The sequence below is a fragment of the Coenobita brevimanus genome, chromosome 23 (genome assembly GCF_032717465.1).
Source record: "Coenobita brevimanus isolate Jiangsu-jjx chromosome 23, ASM3271746v2, whole genome shotgun sequence".
In the NCBI taxonomy this organism is placed as follows: domain Eukaryota; kingdom Metazoa; phylum Arthropoda; class Malacostraca; order Decapoda; family Coenobitidae; genus Coenobita; species Coenobita brevimanus.
Window position 1 is genome coordinate 54,811,706 of NC_136976.1, and position 21,321 is coordinate 54,833,026.

Below are 21,321 nucleotides of genomic sequence, written 5' to 3' on the forward strand. Positions count from 1 at the left end.
TGAAGCGCGGCTGGGATGTGCCAGAGGGTTGCCAGTTGCTGTGCGTGGTGGAAATAATCAGCTGAATATTCAAACATAGGCACGAATTACTAGATCATGTCTACATGCCAGACGGTTTTGGGAGGACATGTACAGTATATGTGACACCCAGATGGGATGGGTTAACACGATGAGATAGAGGGATGAAGTGGAGAGGTATATGAGAGCAGGGGGTGTAAGCTGGAAGCAGGGCAGTGAAATGGCAGGGGACACGGTGACACGGAAGTGATTTGTTTGTGGCCGACCCTTACAGGATTAAGGCGTCTGGCAATAGATAGAAAGATAGATACATTTTCTAACTGGGGTGTATTAATTATACAAGTAATACAACAGACAACTGATATAACAGTTTTGATGAAAATATCCATTAGAAAATGATTCTTTTATATCTCTTGGGTCTGTCCGCTTTAGGACCTCCAACAGGCTGAGAAATAAACTGCAATACGTTGCTTTGTATTTGGGTAAATTATAGTCTCTTAAAAGCATATTAATATGGGGTATTTTCTTTACAGGATGACTAAGTATCTCAGCAATATAACATCAGGTATCATGTTTGAAAGCAATGACACAAATATGCATGAAATGATTCTTTTATTTTATTTGATTCTGGCCCATTTGTTTGGAAGTCCCCATACTCCCCAGAGAATGTTCCAATAATGCTGACGAACGCCTAAACATAGCCTGCGAATGAAGGGTGGTTGGGGGCAACTGTGAAAACCAAAACATGTATTCAGAGCTGCGTAGGTTGTTGGGGAGGGCATTGGGGATGACTATGAGAAAGGTTCTTACAATTAAACTCTTCTGCCAGTTATATGGGACAACACACTCATATGTAATCAAATTTATCAAACCAGTAGCTAAACCTACTCATATCTCCTGAGGCCTTCAACATTTCAGGAGGTAACCTAGACAAACCTGCAGAATTACCACACCCTCAATGCCAATGGGGGAAGCGGTGGCTCTATCGGTAGAGAGGTGGCCTGCAGTCCTACCGGACCCAGGTTCAAATCCCTGCTGGAGCAGGGAACAGTTTAAGGATCTGAATTTCATAAAAAGCAGAATTTACCAATCTACCAAAGACCCGCCGACATGTCGTAAAAATACCCCCGCAAAAACCAATACACCAGTCCTGAATGAGACAGCCCTATCATGTATTCAATATGGACAGTGGGTGTTAGCACTGAAGTGGTGACATGCAGAAGGTGTATGGTACGTAGAAGGACTACTTGGCCTTGGGAGCAGGCTGTGAAGCCTATGCCTAGAGCCAGAAACACACACACACACACACACACACACACACACACACACACACACATACAAAATCCCATCTCCAGACATTCAAACACTAGCAATGGAAAAACATCTACATACTCACTTCATGCACAGGGCAATACAACATCTCGATCACAATATCATACTACAAATGCTCCCTCCTGACATCCACCCATTGGATGTGTCTTTAAGTAGTGATGATCAAGTTCACTCAGCTAGGCTTAGAGCACAACATCGCCCAGCACTCCTCAACTACCAGCTTAGATCTGGGTTGGATGAAATCATCGATGACCAGTGCCCAATTTGTAGATCAGGTCCACACAATATTTAGATTAGGTCCACACAATCTAACACTTATAATGGAGCACTGCGCAGCACATGCCACACTAGGATGCAGACACAACAACTGGTGCAGGAAACCTATGGGACAATCCTATAAAGGCAGTTGCTTACCTGCAGCTGACATGTCTGCTTGATCAGATGGACCAGGGTTGGACAATAGCAATAGTTTTTTATACACACTACCATGAAATTCACAAAATATTTTAAGATTCATCACAAACTCTTTAAATAACTCTAATCTAGCTATACCTCACAAAATTTTATTTAACTGTCCCCTCATATACCCGTTATGCAATATAGCAATGCAGCAGTTAAAAGAAACATATGTGTTCCCCTTCAGATACCTATGGATGACTGAAGAGGACTGCTGACAAGTGGCAATTAATGAGACACCATAAAGGCATTCTTTATAATCCAAAACTATATCATATTGGATTTAATATGTGGCATCAAACCTGGTACACCACATAAACAGCAGCTAAAGCACAGCTGCTTCCTCCTGCTGCAGTACATATATGGCACTTGAAGCATATGAGTTAATAGACTACAACAAAGGTCAAAGCTTGAATAAAACTCTAAAACAGCTGGTTACAGGACATTTTATGCTATGACCATGGCATGCACTCAGATGCTGGATGCCTACTGTCAATGCTATAATGCATCAAACACAACAATGATTAATGAAATGTCAAATAAACAAGTACAGTATAATATTGAAATTTAGACTTACTCTCATCCAAGTCATCGTCCTCCTCCTCTCTGTCCATATCCTCCCCTTCATCTTCATCTTCATTTGCATATGAAACTAATCTGTTAACCTGCAAATTAAACCGAATCAGTATGATGACATACTTGATTTAATCTGATGCACTAACTACCACAGTCATGTAGACATAATCACACTATGGAAATCTGAGAATTCTATATAGCCTATTTACAAATGTATGCTTGATAATGAAAATGACGATGACGATGGTGATGATGCCATACCTTGGAGAGCCAAGCCCTTAGCATGAGGTCTGTTCAGAAAGTATCTGACATTAAGCTCTAAAAAAATAAATAAACAGCTAACCTGTTGAGCTAGTACACTAATCCCCCTCAGAGTAGGCCCCTTCTGACTTGACACACGTAGCCCAGTGTTCTTTCCGCTGCATGAAACACTTTTAAAAGTCAGTTTTTGGTATCTCCTGATCTATATTTGCCACGCAATGATGAACAGCTGTGTTTTGGCAGGTGGTTCCAGCGATGTCGCTAGAGCGCCCCTGCATCCTTCCCATTTCCAACCTACCTACCGTTGTGACTGCAAGCTGATCGCCATGGCTGCCCACGTGCTCACTTTTGTGAATAAACAGTGAATAAACTGCAATACCTCGCCACTAGACCACATGGGAATTTACAGTGTTGTGCAGTGATAAGAAATTAGCATTCAGAGTGCAAAGGATTAAGCACAGAATGCAACACTGGTGTGTTGCAACTGGCGTGACGCAAGTAAGAACGGAATGTGCAGTGTTAAACAATTATAATTCACAGTGCAAAAGATTAAGTGCAGTGCAACACTGGATTACTGTACGTGCTTTATGAGCACCTTCACCACTGTCAAAGCCATAGAGGGGAAGGATTAATCTTCGCGACAGCCACGGTTGTGTCGTAAGTACCCTGTACACTGCTAAATGTTTTCCTTCCTCACTTCTAATTTCTCATTCTCTGGTTCCTTTTCAATTACTTTAAGGTTTCTGTCCCGTATTTGTGTGAATAGGGTCTTAAACAGGTGCTGTGCATGTCCAGTAGGGAGTTATTTAGGTGGCTTTCAAAGTTAGGCTGGGTTGGGGTCTATAAGTACCTGTCCAGGGGCATTTTTCCCAAGTCCCAGACAAGACCAAGTCCCGGATGTTGCTTGGCCTCTATTACGTCGGATCTTGGAGGGATTACTGTATCATCTTTCTCCTCCTCTGTGACACACAGACAGCAACTAACTTTACAATAATAACAACAAAAGGGATAAACAAGAAAAACGTGAATATGAGAAAAATATTTGTTTGGGGCTACTTTTATGTACTTGTACATATACAGTGATCCAACAATTATCTGGACATGTTCATAATTCGGAAGCTGGGCCTTGGCTCTATTAAACTGTTATCCAAATTAACTTGATATTATCCAGACGTATAAGTGCCCAAGAACTTTGGCCGGCCAGCCGACATGTCCAGCCGACATGTGGCCGCTGGACTCGAGCCATGAGCTGGAACTTAATGGTCAAAGTTGCGCGATCGTCCGATCACTCCCAATGAACCTCCAGCACCCGAGCAATATGAGTGTAACCTGCAAGTGGTGCCAAAATGTCCAAACACATCCCCACCCAATGTCTAGTATCGCACAGCCACCGGGCTAGCTCTTTCCTCATTGCCACAGCGTGTGTAACACAGACCACAAGCCACAAGTGCATGTTCTGTGACAGGGCCCGTCCGCCTCTCCACTGAACTCAGAAAGTCGCACATCCATAGGGCTACCACCATCAAACAGAGACCAGAAGCCACGAGTACATGTTCGGTGACAGCGCCCGTCCGCCTCTCTACCAAAGGTTGAAAATCGCACGGCCACCGGGAGGCACTCGCACCACAAACAAAGAGAGAGAGAGAGAGAGAGAGAGAGAGACCTTCTCACACTGAGTAGAATATCAGTACAGTACAGTAATTTCTGTATGTACTGTACAGTACACTTCCATTCCGTATGGGTATTCGTTTCAATGCAACAGTCACCCACCTTTACCAAGCAGCCATATTGGGATGGATTAGGTTTGGTAAGGTAAAATACAGTTATCCTATGTAATTTTGCCTGGGAAACATATTGAGCATATTTTCAAGACAATCCTATGGTTATTTTTTAAAGGACGAGACAAGCGTCGTTCCTGGCTGAGAGGCACAGGAAGCCACCGCTCGTACAACAGAGACCACAACCCACAAGTACATGTTCGGTGACAGCGACCGTCTGCCTCTCCACTGAAGGTCAAAAATCGCGTGGCCACCAGGAGACAAACGCACCTCACACACAAAGAGATTCCTTCACATGCTATGATTACAATAAGTGTATTAGTACAGTAATAATGTACCAATGCATATGATGGTACTACAGTACTGTACAGTACACAGCACAGTACAGTATGTGTGTACAGCACAATACTGTACTGTATGGTACTGTACTGTACAACACACTTCCATTCGGTATGGGTATTCATTTCAGTACCACAGTCAGCCACCTTAGCCAAGCAGCCCTAGTAGGAAAGGTTAGGTTTGGTAAGGTTAGGTAAAGATATCCTATGTAATCTTGCCTAGGAAGGACATCAAGCATATTTTCAAGAAAATTCTATGGTCATTTTTGAACGGAGGAGGCAAGCATTGTTCCCGGCTGAGGGGTACTGGTGGCCACTACGTGTGTAACACAGACCACAACCCACAAGTAAATGTACAGTAAAACCACTCATCCACCTCTACACCGAAAGGCGGGAGTCCCCCGGCTTCCGGGATTAGTGCGGAAACCCCCCATCACACATACCTGTCCGATTCCCTACCGAATGGTCAGAGTCGCCTGGCAGGCCACATGAGTCATACACTGCCTGGGGTGGTGAGCTATTGGTCATCCGCTGTTGCCGTCAAGTACTAACCCTTGCCTGGGCAAACGGAAGTGAACCTTATAGACAGATGTCAGTCTGCTGCATTTTGCTTCCTCTCTGCTCGAAAGCAACCGTTGGATGCGATATGGCAGCGCTGTACTGTACTACTTGCTTGTGAACTGAAGTCCACACCTCAGTTCCTGCCTTTCCGTCCCTTGTGAATGGTTCTGCTTGCAATGATGGCCATGACTGCGGTTGCATTTGTGGTGATTCCCTACCTTCTTCAGGTTGTGGCCCTGCTCTGCTGTATTCTTGTGTGTGTGGTGATGGCCCCACCACCACCTGAGAAGTGGAAGAGGAAGGTTCTGAGTCTGGAGATGAAGCATGAGATACTGGGCAAGGTTGACGCAGGCTGGACCACAGGAGGCATTCTTCATGAATGTGATCTAGCCTGTTCAACATTGTTCGATATCAAGAAGTCACACAACAAGCTTACACAGTACGGACAGGACTTTGCCGAAAGCACACATCGTGGCGACAGCAGGGCCCAGGCCCGGCACGCCATTATCGACCAGTCGCCTTTGATGTGGTTTCGTCAGCAACGTGGTGCCGGTGTGTTAGTGCGTGGGACTGAGGTGAAGGCTGCTGCAGAGAAGTTTGCATGCCTGCACAATGTGCAGGACTTCAAGGCATCTGAGGGATGGCTCTATCGCTTCATACTACACAATGGACTTACTGGCCGTAAGGTACACAGTGAAGCCTTAGACGCAGCAGTGGAAGAAGTAGACTCGTTTTGCCAGAAATTGCAGCGCGTGATCAAGGATGAGGGCCTTGCCCTTGGTCAAGTCTATAACACTGACGAAACTGATCTGTTCTACTGCTCCTTGCTCACCCACACCCTGGCTGAGGAAGGGAGAAGTCTGTGCCTGGTCGGAAGTTGTCCAAACAATGTGTCTCTGTTTTGTGCTGTGCCAATGCTAAGAGGACACACCGCCTCAAATGCGTTGTTGTTGGGCGTCCAAAACAACCATGTGGTCTCCGTGGGTTGATGGATAGCCTGCCTGTTGTGTGGTATCATTCTGTGAAGGCCTCATTTACCGTTAGTTAAGATGTTCAGAGATTAGTTCCACAGACATTTCGTCGAGGAGGTTATCCGTCATCAAACAGAGGTCCTTAGAATCGCTCACGACCAGGTGAAGGCACTCCTGCTCCTGGACAATGTTGCTGTGTTTCTGCCTGAGAAGGATTTGGTTACTTATGATGGGTGGATTAGGTGCATGTTTCTACCACTTAATACGACTGCTCTGATTCAACCAATGGACCAGAGTGTTATCGTGGCTGCCAAGAGACTGTACCACCAGAGGTTCATGAACGAGATGATGGTGGTGCTGGAGGACCAGGATGTGGTGGAGAACACACATGGGGAGCAGACCTTGCAGAATCTTTGGAATTATGATCTGAAGTCGCCCATGTTCAACTGGGCGAACACGTGGAAGGAAGTCTCCGTCAAAACCCTCGTGAACCGTTGGTTTCAACTCCTGCAGGAAATCGAAGCCAAGCACGACTTCAAGGGCTTTGACATGGATGATTTCCACAGATGCCTTAGACAGGCAGGAGAGCAGATGGACGTTGATGACGTGCAGGATTGGTTGGAAGACGACAGCGGTGATCCTGGTTACCTGACCATGTCTGATGAGGATATCGCCACTGCTCCCTCTGTGGGCATGCAAGAGGACAGCGGGACCGACAAGGATGACAATGAGGACCCTGACTCGCAGCCTGCCATAACTCCTTCTGTACCTTGTCTCAGTGTCCTCTGTGGTTACCTGGAAGGGGTGCTGAAGTATGCCGAGCACCCAAACTGTGACAGGGAGTTGGTGCCGCTCCACCTGGTGATGGTGTTGCAGGCAGTCTGGGATGCTGTCATCCTCTGGCAGAATCGTTGGTCCTACCGCCAGACCAGGATCGGCTCATTCATCAATTCTGTGACCCCCATGAGTGCCAGCCCATTCTCACCACCACCACTACTACCACCACCAGCTCGTTTCCCCCATTCACCTTAGGACCTGCAACCAAGCACGTCGACAGCCACTGAGTCTCCGTTAGACATAAGTTTGCTGTTGGCTTCAGAGTCTCCTGAGGTGGGTACGCCACCATCACTGCACTGCACATCATCAGTCATCGCCCAGCTCCAGCAGGCTGAGGACGACAAGGACGAGTTCTTTAACCTCTGTTAGGCATTAGTGTTTGCCACTAGACCACATGGGACAACCTGCTGGAGGTGGTGGGTTATGATGCCTGGCAGCAGTGCACTGGGTGGTAAGTACCCCAATCGAATGTCTTTCGGCAGGTAGCATTAGGTTTCTTTCATCGTTTCCTTGGTGCTACAATTTATTTAGGATATTCCTATGTGTGTTTTGAGGACACAATATGGCAGAATGACCTGAAAAGCAATGCCAAAAATAGGAGAGGTACTGTACATACAGTGGTGTTTAGGTATGGTGTTTTATGGTTTCCTTTTTTTGTTTTTTCATGGTTTTCTTAGTACTGAAAAATATTTTGGATATTCCTATGTATGTCTTGATGCCAAAATATCCCAAAATGACCCCAAAACACTACCAAAATAAGGAGGGGTACTGTACATACACTAGTGTTTAACCCGCCCCGTCCCGTCGACGTATGGGTACGTAGCAACATTTTGCATTTGCCAGTCCCGGCGACGTACTGGTACGTTGTGCAATTGCAAGGTCTCTAATTTGCACAATTTTCAATTTTCGTGCTTGATTTTTCGTACGTATATACGGGACACCTTCCTCTATTCCTCTTCAAGATGCCAAGCAGGGACAATGCCTTACACTGCATAACCTCCCCCTCCCCCCCTCATGCCATTGTCTCGGCAATTCACCTGTTACCAGTGACCTGGCCAGTAAAGACATTCAGGGCCAGAGTGATTCCCCAATCGATGACAATGTGGAGGACAAAGTTTACATAGCATTACAGGAAGAAACAGTCAGAAATAATGATCAGGTAATGTGGCAAAAGAAGGTCAGGTATGGTGATGAGTTAGTGAGTGAAACAATGCTTATAATGCCTATATTATTGTTTGAAAACCAATATACTCTCGTACTACATATAAATTCGTACCAAGTAAATAAATAAATACCGTTTATGAGTGGTGTGAAATAGTTACCCTCCCATAGAACTCGTTTTCTTTGGTGCCAGCCTGTTAGAAAACCCAGTCAGGTAAGGAGGTACTGGTACCTGGATCGAGTATTTTAAATCTCAGGTTGAGCGATTTCTCTATGAATTTTCAATGCTTCTCACCAAAAGCGGAGGTTTTACCCCCCAAAAAAAATTTTGAAAATACCTTGGGATTGGGGGGTGTCAGAGGTGCGAAATAGCTCGGGACATGACGGGTTAAGTAGGGTGCCTTTTAGTTTTCAGATTTTTTTTTTTTTTGCATGGTTTTCCTGGTGTTGAAAATTATTTAGGATATTCCTATGTATGTTTCGATGGTAAAGTATGCCAGAATGACCTGAAAACAGTACCAAAACAATGAGGGGTACTGTACATACAGTAATGTATAGGTAGAGTGTTTTTTGGTTTTCAGTGTTTTTTCTGCATGGTTTTCTTGGCATTTACCATTACTTTCGATATGCCTGTGTGTGCTTTGAAGTCTAAATATCCTGAAAGACTAGAAAACACTGCCAATTTAAGAACAGGAATTGTACAAATAAGTTTGGTATAGGTTGGAGGTGGGTATAGGTAAGATCTGGGTGTGGCAGGGTGTTGCACTATCCAGACATGACTTTGTCTCTATTATGTCCGGATCATTGAGGGATTACTGTATATACAGTGCTCGTCAGAAGTATGGAGCGCCCTGCGTCCCTCCTGAGAAACAAACCTTTCAACATTGAAAAAACATATAAATAATGCATTTTATTTACCTTTAGTGCTTCGTAGGGTAGCCTTTACGTTTCTTCATGGACCTGAGACGTCTTGGAAGTGAAAGGGCGAGGCTCCTGAGGTGCTGGAGGGGTATTTTGTCCCAGGAGTCACGAATGGCGGCTTCCAGCTTAGGCAGAGAGCTCACGTCCTTCCCTTGGAAACTCTTCTTTACGAGGTACCAGAGGTTTTCAATCTGGTTGAGGTCTGGGCTATTTCCTGGCCAGTCTGTCATGAATGATACCTCGCAGTCACGAAGCCAATTGGTGACCGATTTGGCCTTGTGAGCAGGTGCACCGTCCTACTGAAACACTCGTGCACCTGTTAGCTTGAAGGAGTCTGGTAAATGATCACACAGAAGCTCCAGGTAAACATCCTGATTCACTCTGAGGTTCTTGGGAAGTACAACAAGCTTCCCCAAACCCTTCCCTGAGAAACAACCCCATACCATGAGTGAATCAGGATGTTTAACTGTGCTTTCTACATACCGTGGGTCAAGTGGGTCACTACCTTTGCTTGCTCCTCTGTTACAGGTAACACTAAACGTTGCCTCATCAGACCACAACACTGACAACCATTGCTCCTCACCCCAGTTTAGATATTTATTAGCAAAGGCAAGTCTACGAATTCTCTGGCTGCTAGAGAGAAGAGGCTTTTTCACAGGCCTGTGACTTGTGTAACCAAGCTCATGCACCCTACGAGACACTGTTCTCACTGACACCTCACCAAACACTTCCAGGTTGCTCTCCTTAATTTTCCTTGCACTCACACGAGGATTAAACTCCATTGCACGTTTTAAAACATTAACAGACCTTGGGGAAGTTTTCCTAGGCCTACCAGACCTCGGTTTCTTTGTGGGAACTTCACCACTGTTTTCCTCCCGAAACCGCGCACACCAACGACACACTGTCGATCGTGCCACACAAACCAATTCACTAATTTCCTTTGTCTGGTGGCCTGCCTCCTTTAGAGCAATGATCTGGGATATGATTTCACTCGATAGTTCACGGGTAGGTGCCATAACAAAGCTTTAAAGGCCAAAACACTGCGGGACACTCGGTAAAAAATGGCGCAATTTGAGAGGGACACTCGGCGGAGTTCCTCTCTCTCAGGCAGCCCGTGGGCGACTGAGGCGGGAACCAACCAGCGTGTCGGAAGGCCTCAGGCTACCGTGACGTCATGCTCGGAGCTCAAACTTGTGGCTCAATTCTTACCCCCAAAAATGGGTGATTCTTTTTGGGCCATAAGTATTGCGCGCCTGGCGGACAACGCTGAATACTTCTGACGAGTACTGTATATATATATATATATATAGATAGATAGATAGATAGATATAGATAGATAGATAAATAGATAGATAGACAGATATAGATATATATACAGTATATATATATATACACTCAACCCTCGCCTATCACGCCCAATTGGTCCCGCTATGGCTGCACTATAGCCGAAGCCGTGATAGCCGAATTGAAGAACTTTTGGTACAGTAATCACTCTGATATCTGGACGCCCAATATCCGAACATTCCCACTACCCGGACATAATCGTCCCGGGATCCAATAGTCCCAAAATGGTCCGAAAACCCCCCAAAAATAAAAAAACGAATTTTTCCCGCCCATAATTTGAACTTGCCGCACACAGCACGGGAAAGCATTGTTGTGGCGCGTCATTCCTCCGACGTCCGATAGAGCACCGCTGCATCCTCCCCATGGTCCCTTCCCCCTTTCCTTCCTCTCCTTCCCCCCTCCCCTGTCAGGGTTGCCATTTGGTATTTTTCATTACCAAGTGTGGGACAATTTGGTAATGAAAAATTCGTTTGGTAATGAATCAGAATAATGCATTACCAAATGGATTTTTCACATGTATGAGGATACACAGGATGGAGATGGTGGATTGTTTGCTCTCTCTGATTAATCTGCTACCCTACATAGCGTGAAAATAATCAACATGGTGTTAATTATAAGGAGAGTGATTACATGTATTTCCACTTGTATATATAATTAGTGAAGAATAAATGCTAGCTTTACGAATTTGGTAATGAAAAGTTAAATTTGGTAATGAAAGTTGAGGAGATTGGTAATGTGGCCGTTGAGATCTGGCAACTCTATTACCCCGCCATCATCAACAGTCACAGCCAAACTCCGATCGAGAGCAGATGCTCATAGCAGTGCAAGCCACAGGTGCTTGTTTTTTGTGAATAACAGTAAATAAACTGCAATACCTCGCCACTAGAACACACAGGAATTTACAGTGTTGTGCAGTGTTAAGAAATTAGAATTTAGAGTGCAGAGGATTAACTGTGGACTGCAAACTGGTTCAAACCAGTCCAGGAGCCAAGGACTTGTATAAGTACCCAGAATGTTTAATATTGTATAAACTCACCTCTAAAACCTCATTTTATGGTTCTTTTGCATTTATTTCAGTCTTTTATGTCCCTTATTGGTGTGATTTGGGTCTTAAATAGGTACAATGCATGTCCAGAGGGAGTTGTATAGGTGTTTTTCTGAGTTAGGGTCCATAAGTACTAGTCCATAAGCTGGGGCCCAATATCCAGACAGGACCACTATCCGGACCTGCCTATGGCTCTATTATGTTGGATATTGGAGGGATTACTGTATACCCGGTATATATATATATATATATATATATTCATATACAGTAAAATATCAAATTTTGATGGACGTATGTACCAAAAAACCGTATCTAAATTCAAAACATCGAAATTTAAACTGAACTTCTTATAGGAAAAATCAATTTTGGTCCAGGGCCTCCCAGCTTCACTACGTAAAATCATGATATTTTTGCCCACACTCCCTGGAAATTTTATGAACTATAAATCTGGTTAAGTAACTGTAGTTCTGCACTGTATTGCCATACTGTACTGTAGTGTAGAATACAGCAAAATTTGTTACAGTTTGTCAGTATCCTGTCACAGTTTTTATTACAGTAGTTACAGCACACTGTACAATACAGTACTAACCTTAGGTTATGGAATATTATCACTTGGCTGGCTGGTGTTGGTGGTGTGTGGCAGGGGTGGACCACTTAGTTGAAGTAGCCTCCTCTGTGGAGGTATCCAACCCAAATTCCTCAAAATGAAAATCATCCTTGAGTATCTGGACATCTGCAGTGTCAACATCTTCCCCCTCACCCTCTTGGATGGTTATATCTTGCAACCCCTAGTAATTGGCCTGAGGAAGGTGATGATCTTTGACTGTTTCTGCTTATGAAGTCCATGACAGCATCAAAATTCGCGATTTTGCATTGAAAAGTGAGGTAGGCAGACCACTCCAAAATGCATCTAAATTCGAATCATCGAATTCTAAACTGTCGAAATGTGAGATTTTACTGTATGTATGTATGTATGTATGTATGTATATATATATATATATATATATATATATATATATATATATATATAGACAGATAGACAGATAGATAGATAGATAAATATATATATATACAGCTACTGCAAATTGACTTAGGACCTCCCCCCACACGGTATTAAAAAACACAGAAATCATAGTATATCACAATGTTTGTTCATAAAATGCCATTCATTATTATGAAATCATGTTTCCCTTGTTTTCAGGACCAGTTGGATGCGTTTTGGCATAGAATCACTTAGTTCTTTAAAGTAGTCTAAGGACATTTCTTTGCACCAAACATTTGTCAGTTCAGTCTTGAGGTTGTCCAGATTGGGTGTCTTCTTCTCTGCCATGATTTTCTTCATCTTTGCCCAGCAGTTTTCTATCGGTTTTAGATACGGACTGTTGCCAAGCCAGTCAAGGACCTCAATCTATTTATCCTGAAGTCATTTTGTCACCTTTCTTGACTTGTGACAAGGAGCCGAATCGTGAATGAAAAACTCGCACCCATGAATAGCAAAAAAGTTTAACAAATGATCTTTCAGAACTTGAATGTATCAGCCACCATCCATCATCAAGTTCTTAGGAAGAAAGTAGAGGCCCCCCCTTCCCATTTCATTTGAGAAACACCCCCATACCATTACTGATTGTGGGTGCTTAACAGTTGGCACCATGTAAGCAGGGTCATATCGACTGTGGGTGGCAGGGCAACGAACCTTGGCAGAGCACACCTGGAACACTTGAAATGTGCTTTCATTGGAAAACGTAACTTTTCTCCACTCATCCGATGTACAGTGTGCATACTTCTTGGCAAACAGAATGCGCTACTTTTCCACGTGTTCAGTGAGAAGCATGTTTTTGGGTGGTGCAGCTTGGCAAAACCCAGCTCCTTCTGCATGCGGTGTTTGAGAGTTTGAATTGAGACGTCTTGTAACAGCTGGGGATACATTCTCTTCAATTCTGCTACTGTCAGTCGAGGATTCTTGATTACTTCCCTTTTCAGAAACGTATCTGTACCTCTACAAGTCGTCCACCGCCATGCTTGTGCTCTCGTACGACATCAGGTGGCAGGCCGCGCGCTGCAGTAAGAATCTTCATGACGGTAAAGTTTGCGCATCCAGTACGTTCACAAATCATGTTGATAGGGACATTATCCTGCCTTCATGCAATGCTACGGACCCTCTCATCCCTTGACCAGTACTTTCCAGGCATGAAAACTCGACTCTAGGAAAATGACGGGGCAAACAGTAATGCATACAAAAAAAGAGGGACGTGCAAACTTGGAGCAATGGGAACATATATTCCCACTCTCGTTTCTGGGCAAGCACTGACGAGCTGTTTCACCACCTACCGCCAACACCAGAGGAGTTGCAAGTTACTTCTTGCCCCCAAAATTCACTTGGTAGAGGTGGAAACATAAAGCAAAGACAGACAACTCTCCCATAGCAATTCTGTGTAAAGGTCCTAAGTCAATTTGTGGTGGATGTATACACACACACACACACACACACACACACACAGTCTATTCGCTTAATACACGAGAATTTGGGGGGTAGAAGTTCTCGCTCTCTAGAAATTTTGTTTTACAAATAACATATTTTATAGGAAAAATTCTAATTGGTGGGGTGGCTGCCTCAAAAGTCACCCGTTTGTCCCCTAGTCTATCATTTTGCCTCTGTATTTTGGGATATTAAACACATGTGCACAGTAAGCATAATCCACACAACAGTCACTTACCTTAAAATTTATGCAGTAAAGGCTTAGCTGACTTGAAGAGATGGGGTTACGAGGCAAGTTGAGGCAGTAATTGTGCCCCAGCCCCAGCATCCTCCACACCACCAGACTCCATCACCACCACCACCATCAGGCTCAACATCAGTTATGAACCCCTCAAAGTCCAAGGCAGACACAACTAATGCTCTATCGTCATCATCTCCGGCTGATGTTAAGGACACTGGATCATCTTCTTGTGGTGGAGTACAGGAGGTGGTGATCAAAGTCTGATGCCTTCAGTTCACTTCCTTGGCATGCCTGTCTCAGCAGTAAAGGAGGCTGTTTTCCATGGCATCCAGAGCCTCTTGAGCTCTCACTTTAAAGTTTTTGTTCTTTGTCACTTCATCTTTAAACTCGTCAAAGGCTGCCAGAATTTTGCTTATGTTTCGGATCGGCAGATTTTCACTACCCACAGCCATGGCTTGTGACATCGTGACTGACGCTAACATCATGACCCATGTCACTTCCTTGAGTGCTCTACAAGGGTAGGTCGCGCTCTGTGGTGCGACACCAGATAAGGCTCACTTTGCCGCCCAGATTTCACATTTTCAAAACCAATTCGTGCACTACTGAATTTTTTTTCCCCACCCCCCTGTCGTGCTCTAGCCATTTGCGTCACAGAAATTTGCATATTAAGTGAATGGACTATATATTAATCCAGTATATAAATAATGGAAATATAAGATAATTCTGTTGTTGTTGAGGAGTAACCCGATATGCCTGGCTGAGCAGGTGCATCAACCACAGGCAAGAAACCGCTGCGGGGTTGTAAAATGCGATGAAATGATGCTTCTGTGTGGTGGACACCACCTCCCCGCAGTGAGGCATTGGGAAAAGTGTGGAGGTTTGGTTCTTAGATGGATGCATCTCTCCATTCAGCTATCAGGGGCACCACAGGAAGCTCCACATCATGCTGTTATCTGGTTATATAGCTACCACACAGAGTTGTAAATGATTTCCTGGTTATGGGAAACTACTAGGTTTGCCACTTAGTGTTGAGCTAAGTGAAGTGGAAAGAGGAGTAATAAAAAGCAGGGAGAGGAAGGAAGACAAAGGTGAAGGAAGAAGTAGGCAGCACTACATGATATGAGTGGGTGGAGGCTGCCACCACCTACCACAATAAAAATAATGACATAGTGATCCCTTGGTTTTTGTGCATTTGGTTATGCCAGTTTTCATTATCAAGATAAAGATCTGCACTCTTGCTGTTATTGTGCATTTTTCAGAAAAAAACAAAAAAAAATCATTATCACACACCTGAGCTGGTTACTGCCAATAATGATGGTGTAGTAACTGTGGTTTCTGATGGTTTAATGAGATTCAAGGATGTGCCCCTACTTGAGGAGTTAATCCCTGATGGTCAAGGTCACTATCTCTCCGCCCCCGTGCCTCAAGCCCACCTGAGGTCTCTCTATGATACGTGTTTCTATCTCACCGAGCCATTTTCATCACACTCTATTAACCTAACCATGCCTGTGTGTGTTTCTATTACTTACCACAATTGTTGTAAAGAGGAAAATCTGGGTTTACGAGTGCAGTACCCAGTTCTAATTAAGACAAATTCCACAGGTTCAGCATTTTCACTGTCATGCAATTTTACTATTACACACTAGGCTCGGTACCAATTACATGCAATAACCATGGGACCACTGTACTTAACAAAAGAAACAATTTGCAGGAACTATACTGCATTTGACGATGTACTAAGAATGGGCTTGCCTTTTTCTGTGGTGTGCTTGAGCCAACTGATTCTTCACTTAGTGGAGTGCCTCGCCGGCTGCCTTCATCACGTAGCTCTGACACTCTGGTCCCACCTAAAGGGGTTGATTTGCGTGAAATGTCATCACTTAACCGGTCCTCATCCTCTCCCTCTGAGTCAGTGTAGTTTGCAGTAAGCTGCCCAAGTGACATGGTTCCTGTGGAATGCCAGTGGATATAATTCACAGAAAATGCTAAGCAATCACAGAACTATTAAGCTGAAAAACTTAATGAGATATTCAAATCCCTCTGTAACATGGAGACAAATAATATTGGAATCTGCATCAGTATTAATTTCAGGACTCTCCCAGAACCCCAGTAGCAAGCTGATAAAATATCCATGCTGCTGTCAGAGTGTCATTCTGCAAGAGATACCCTACTCCCCAGCAGAGTAATGTTGTGGGCAGGCTATACATTAACAGGTGCCTTGAAAATGTGTGAGACAGCAAGCAATAACTCCAGCTGCTGTCCTGCAATAAAAACATTAGTGATCTCTCTTAAAATGAGTAAAAACATCACAGCAATGACAGAAAAAGGTACCTAAGACATCAACTTCATTTTAAGAAAGTTTGCTTATACAATCACAAAATTTCAGCACATTTTTTTTTTAACCTGCCACATGCCGGCCATTTTTAGCCCTCTGGGTCACCTCAGTGCCGGCCATTTTTCAACCTTTTTTTTTTTTTGGCTAAAATGATAGATTTTGATGTGGAAACAACGAATTTTGCCATTAAAATGCTCACCGAGGGTCGGAAATCGGTTTTATTCAGTCCTGCATACTCGTTTGCAGGTATAGCCACTCTAACACGCTCAACAAGTACGTGAGAGAAAGCCGTTTTCTATGTATGGTACACTCAGGTATTTATGCTAGGAAGGTATAGCAATGTTCAGTAAACTTTTCTGATCACTTATTACTTCAGAATTTATCACAATTTGCATGTCTTTCTCACTGTGAATGCCTTATCTTACACTTAATGGAAGACAGGTACAACCTGACTTCATTACGTACAGTCCTGGCACGTACAAGAAGGTATTTACAACTTGACTTCACTATATAGTTCTTACACTTACAAGAAAATATTTACAACTTACACTTACATGAAAATATTTACAAAATCCCTTCGCTATGTACAGCACCGGGTGAGGCACACAGGCAGAGTAAGGCAGAGTAAGCGCGAGGGGAGGGAGCGAGTGAGTGTATGGCCTTGACAGCCTGAGAGATAGTAGAGGAACAATTACCTTACATGCCTGCCAATTTTTACCCGCAAATCTTGAAGAATGCGGTCAGTGATGTTTTTTATTTTTGACCGTTTTAAAACAGCACTGGCACGCGGTGGGTTAATATACAATTTCCATTTTTGTTTAAATGATCACTAAAATCCTCTATAAAGCACCATTTTTTGATATCCGATTGCTGATTTCACTTATACAATTGCTATGATCCCTACATTTTATATACAATTTCCATCTAACTGGTTTTCTGTTGTAAAGCGAGGCTGAGCTGTACAATGGGATGAAGCTGACTGTTTATTAATATAATACGTGTTATCCATTCATTAGTCCAGATTTTTTTCATGTTACAATATGCAGTACTGGACTGAGTTTGATAAAAGTAAAGAAAGTCCACACTCCAGTATGGTTTCAGTGCCACTCAACTGGGAAGTATGGTCCAGGAGAACCCGCAATGAATAAAGCTAGCTGAAAAGCATCCGATGAAGAAGAGAAAATTTTGCACTGCCTTCGTGGTGTGAAAAAATTATAAAACAAAAGCTGACTGGAAGGGTTTGTGAAAACTGTTATTATCTAAAGTCATGGGGAGGTTACAGAAGGCAGTAAAAGTTGTGTGTGTGAAAGGCAGATTAAGAATTGGTGTAAGGTAAAAGCATGAATGAGACAGGGCTGTCAACATCATCATGGTTATTTAACCCCTTTGTGGCTGCCGGTGTCGAATGATGCTTAGCCAATACATGGCTGCAGACATCGTTTGGGTGTGGCCTATAAAAAAATGGCGAAAATTTTTGGGAAGTGAATGAACATTTTAAACGTCTTCAGATTGACCTACCCAACATTCCCATACACCTCACACGTCAGTACACCACGCACTTCTGTGATGAGTGGACGTCCGAGTTCCACCTTTCTCCCTGCACCTACCTCCACACAGCGCCGCCCTCCCCGGCCCCATTGGCCGCTCACCAGCCCTGAGATCAGGGCAGAGCTGTTTCCCATGGAGGGAAGAGCGACGAGGACCGAACTGGGTCTCACCTGGAGGTGGAGAGTATGGTGGGGAGTAATGACGGGAATAGTGATGAGTGGTATCACTCTCCTGCTACCAAGGAGGGTGACAGCGACATCTCCTCGGAGAATGAGGAGAACCCATCACCACCTCACCATACAGCTCCACCACCACCGAAGAGGAGATGGACAGTGGTGAAGCGGCTCTCTGACCAGTGTTGTAAGTAAGATACTAGAAAAACTGACATGGAAAGTTTAGGTAAAACATCTAGAAGAACAGAGTATGATAACAGAGAGGCAGTTCAGTTTTAAAAAGGGAAAATCATGTGTTACTAATCTATTAAGCTACTATGATAGGGTTACGGAAACATTACAGAAAAGAGAAGGATGGGTGGACTGTATCTAAATAGATTTTAAGAAAGCATAGTGGTAGGTGGTGGCGACCATCATCCACTCACTTGATGTAGTGCTGCCTACTTCTTCCTCAGCCTTTATTTGTTTTTGTTTTTTTCTGTGGCTGCCCTCCTCTCTTCCTATTTCTCCCATCTTTCCTGTCTCTTTTTCTTATTGCTTTGCTTTCCTTTACAGGTGGCTTTACATTGAGTGACAAGCCAAATGGTTTCCTGTAAGCCAAGAAACCATTTACAACGCTGGGTGGTAACCTTATAACCAAACCATACGTGCTCCCTACGTGTCAACAAGTGGGTTGGTGGAGGTTAGTGCCCCTCCCCGTACAACAAATAACTCAAAGTCAATGACCACCCCTTACGGGATTATGGCGTCTGGCAATTGATTGATTGATTGATTTGACAGAGTACCGCACCAAAGACTTTTATGGAAACTGTACCATCAAGGAGGTATCCAAGGCAATATGAATTGTAGGATGCAGGATTTTCTTAGAAAAAGGGAAATGAGAACAATATTAAGGGGAAATTACTCATCATGAAGTGACCAGCAGAGTGCCACAGGGCTAGGTGCTGGCACCAGTTGTTTTTAGCATATATAAATGACACAGACAGTATCACTAGAAATGGAAGCTATCTAAATATGTTTGTGGATGATGCAAAAATTCAAAGGAAAATTACTAACACATATTCTTGCAAAAAGCTGCAAGAGGAATTAAACAAGCTTCATGAATGAAGCAATAAATGGCAAATGGAATTCAATGTGGACAAGTGTCATGTAATTAAATTTGCTAAATGTGAGGAGAGACCAGACCGGGATTATAAGTAGGGAAGATCAACCCTACACATATCAGAAAGAGAGAAGGACCTAGGAGTAATTATCAATAACAGACTATCTCTAGATGACTATGGGGCGATTCCACAGTAGTTTTCGTTTGTTTGCTTCCTCCCCAACCACACTTAATAACTACATTTTTTCCAAAAAGTTCAGTATCCACTTTCACTACCCCTGTCAAATGGTTAGATAATTAAGATTGCTACATAGTTTAGTCACCAAAATCATCATATAATTCAGTCATAAGTCATTTACACAGTTCAGTTTCTTTTGTTTGGGTGCTTGCAAACCACTACAAACAACTGTGGAATCGGCCCTATATCAGTGAGAAGGTACGTAACATGTATACACTGCTTGCTAATATGAGAATAGCATTCACATAATATATAAATGAAGACTTGTTGAGAAAGATAATAACATCATTCACCAGACCAACCCTAGAATATGCATCAGTAGTATGGAATTCTCATCTCAAAAAACACATAGATAAAACTGAAAAGGCACAAAGGGCAGCTACAAGATGGATACCAAGCTTAAGGGATCTAAGCTATGAAAAATGATCAGACAAACTGAATCTACCAACACTACAGGAAAGAAGGAAAAGAGGAGACATAATTATGCTATATAAATGCACCTCAAGGAAAGAGAAAATAGACATAAATGAATATATAGCCTATGTGGAAGCATCAGCAAGAGGACACTGCAAAAAACTACATAAAAAGAGAGGTGATAAAGAAGTAAGGAAATTCAGTTTCCCAAACAGGGCAACTGATCAGTGGAGTGCACTATCGAATGAAGTAGTAAGTGCCAAAACTATTCACAAATTCAAGGGTATGTACAATAAAAGTGGTTTAATGCACGGGACAGTACAAGCTTGACTCATTCCTATACAGATACAATTAGGTAAGAACACACACACACAGGAGACAAGTGAGGGTTGGGGATGGTGGGGGGATGGAGGGAGGCAAGCAGGGGTGGGGGAGGGCAGGAGGAAAAAGAGGGAGACATGCCTGGCAGTGCGCCAAGCAAGGATGGGGGAGGGCAGGGGGATGGGGAGGGAGACAAGCAGGGGTGGGGGATGGAGACAATTGGGGGTTGGAGAGGGTGGGGGGACAGGGAAGGAGACAAGATAGCCAAACTGCTTTAGTACACCTGCCCCCAGTTTCACTCACTACTCACTCACCACTCTCTCACCCCCCCCCCTGCCCCCAGTTTCACTCACTACTCACTCACCACTCTCTCTCACACACACACACACACACACACACACACACACACACACACATATAACCAGGGGTGGAGGAGGGCAGGGTGAAAGGGAGGGAGACATGCCTGGCAGTGCACCAAGTGGGGGTGGGGGAGGGTTGAAGGATGGAGGAGATAACCAGGGATGGGGGAGGGCAGGGGGGACAGGGAGGGAGACATACCTGGCAGAGCTGAGCGTGGTGGGGGATGGAGGAGGGACAGGGGAGAAAGAAGATAGGGGATAGAGGGATGATGAGAGGACCGGGAGAGCCTCATTTCAAACCTAGGGAGAGGCTCGGTGTCAGACTAGCTAGGCAATGGACATTCAAATTGTTCGGATTGTGGGAATGTTCCCCTATTTCTTGTGTTCAGTCTGGCGAAGCAGCAGTTATCGATGCACTGGATAGGGTGTATAGCTGTAGCATAGATTAGTACTGATGAGATCCAATTAGGACTGAAAAAGCAGTAGCCTAAAGGCCAAAATGCAGCATGCATATT

The 21,321-nt window shown here is 43.9% G+C and overlaps 1 protein-coding gene across 5 annotated transcripts in view; it reads right to left on the minus strand.

Annotated features, from left to right (window-relative positions):
* LOC145392977 (uncharacterized) overlaps nt 1–21,321 on the minus strand; it is a 101,731-nt gene that overhangs the window by 67,928 nt on the left and 12,482 nt on the right. For 2 of the 5 annotated variants that reach the window (XM_080267272.1, XM_080267273.1), the window contains exons 2-4: nt 18,370–18,547; nt 16,069–16,265; nt 2,384–2,471 (exon numbers count right to left, since the gene is read on the minus strand). In XM_080267272.1, the coding sequence (XP_080123398.1) occupies nt 2,384–2,471; nt 16,069–16,260 (280 nt within the window). In that variant the 5' untranslated portion in view covers nt 16,261–16,265; nt 18,370–18,547. Of the gene's footprint in view, nt 1–2,383; nt 2,472–16,068; nt 16,266–18,169; nt 18,332–18,369; nt 18,548–21,321 lie in introns of those variants that run through there. The other 3 variants (XM_080267274.1, XM_080267275.1, XM_080267271.1) reach the window with 2 other exon arrangements.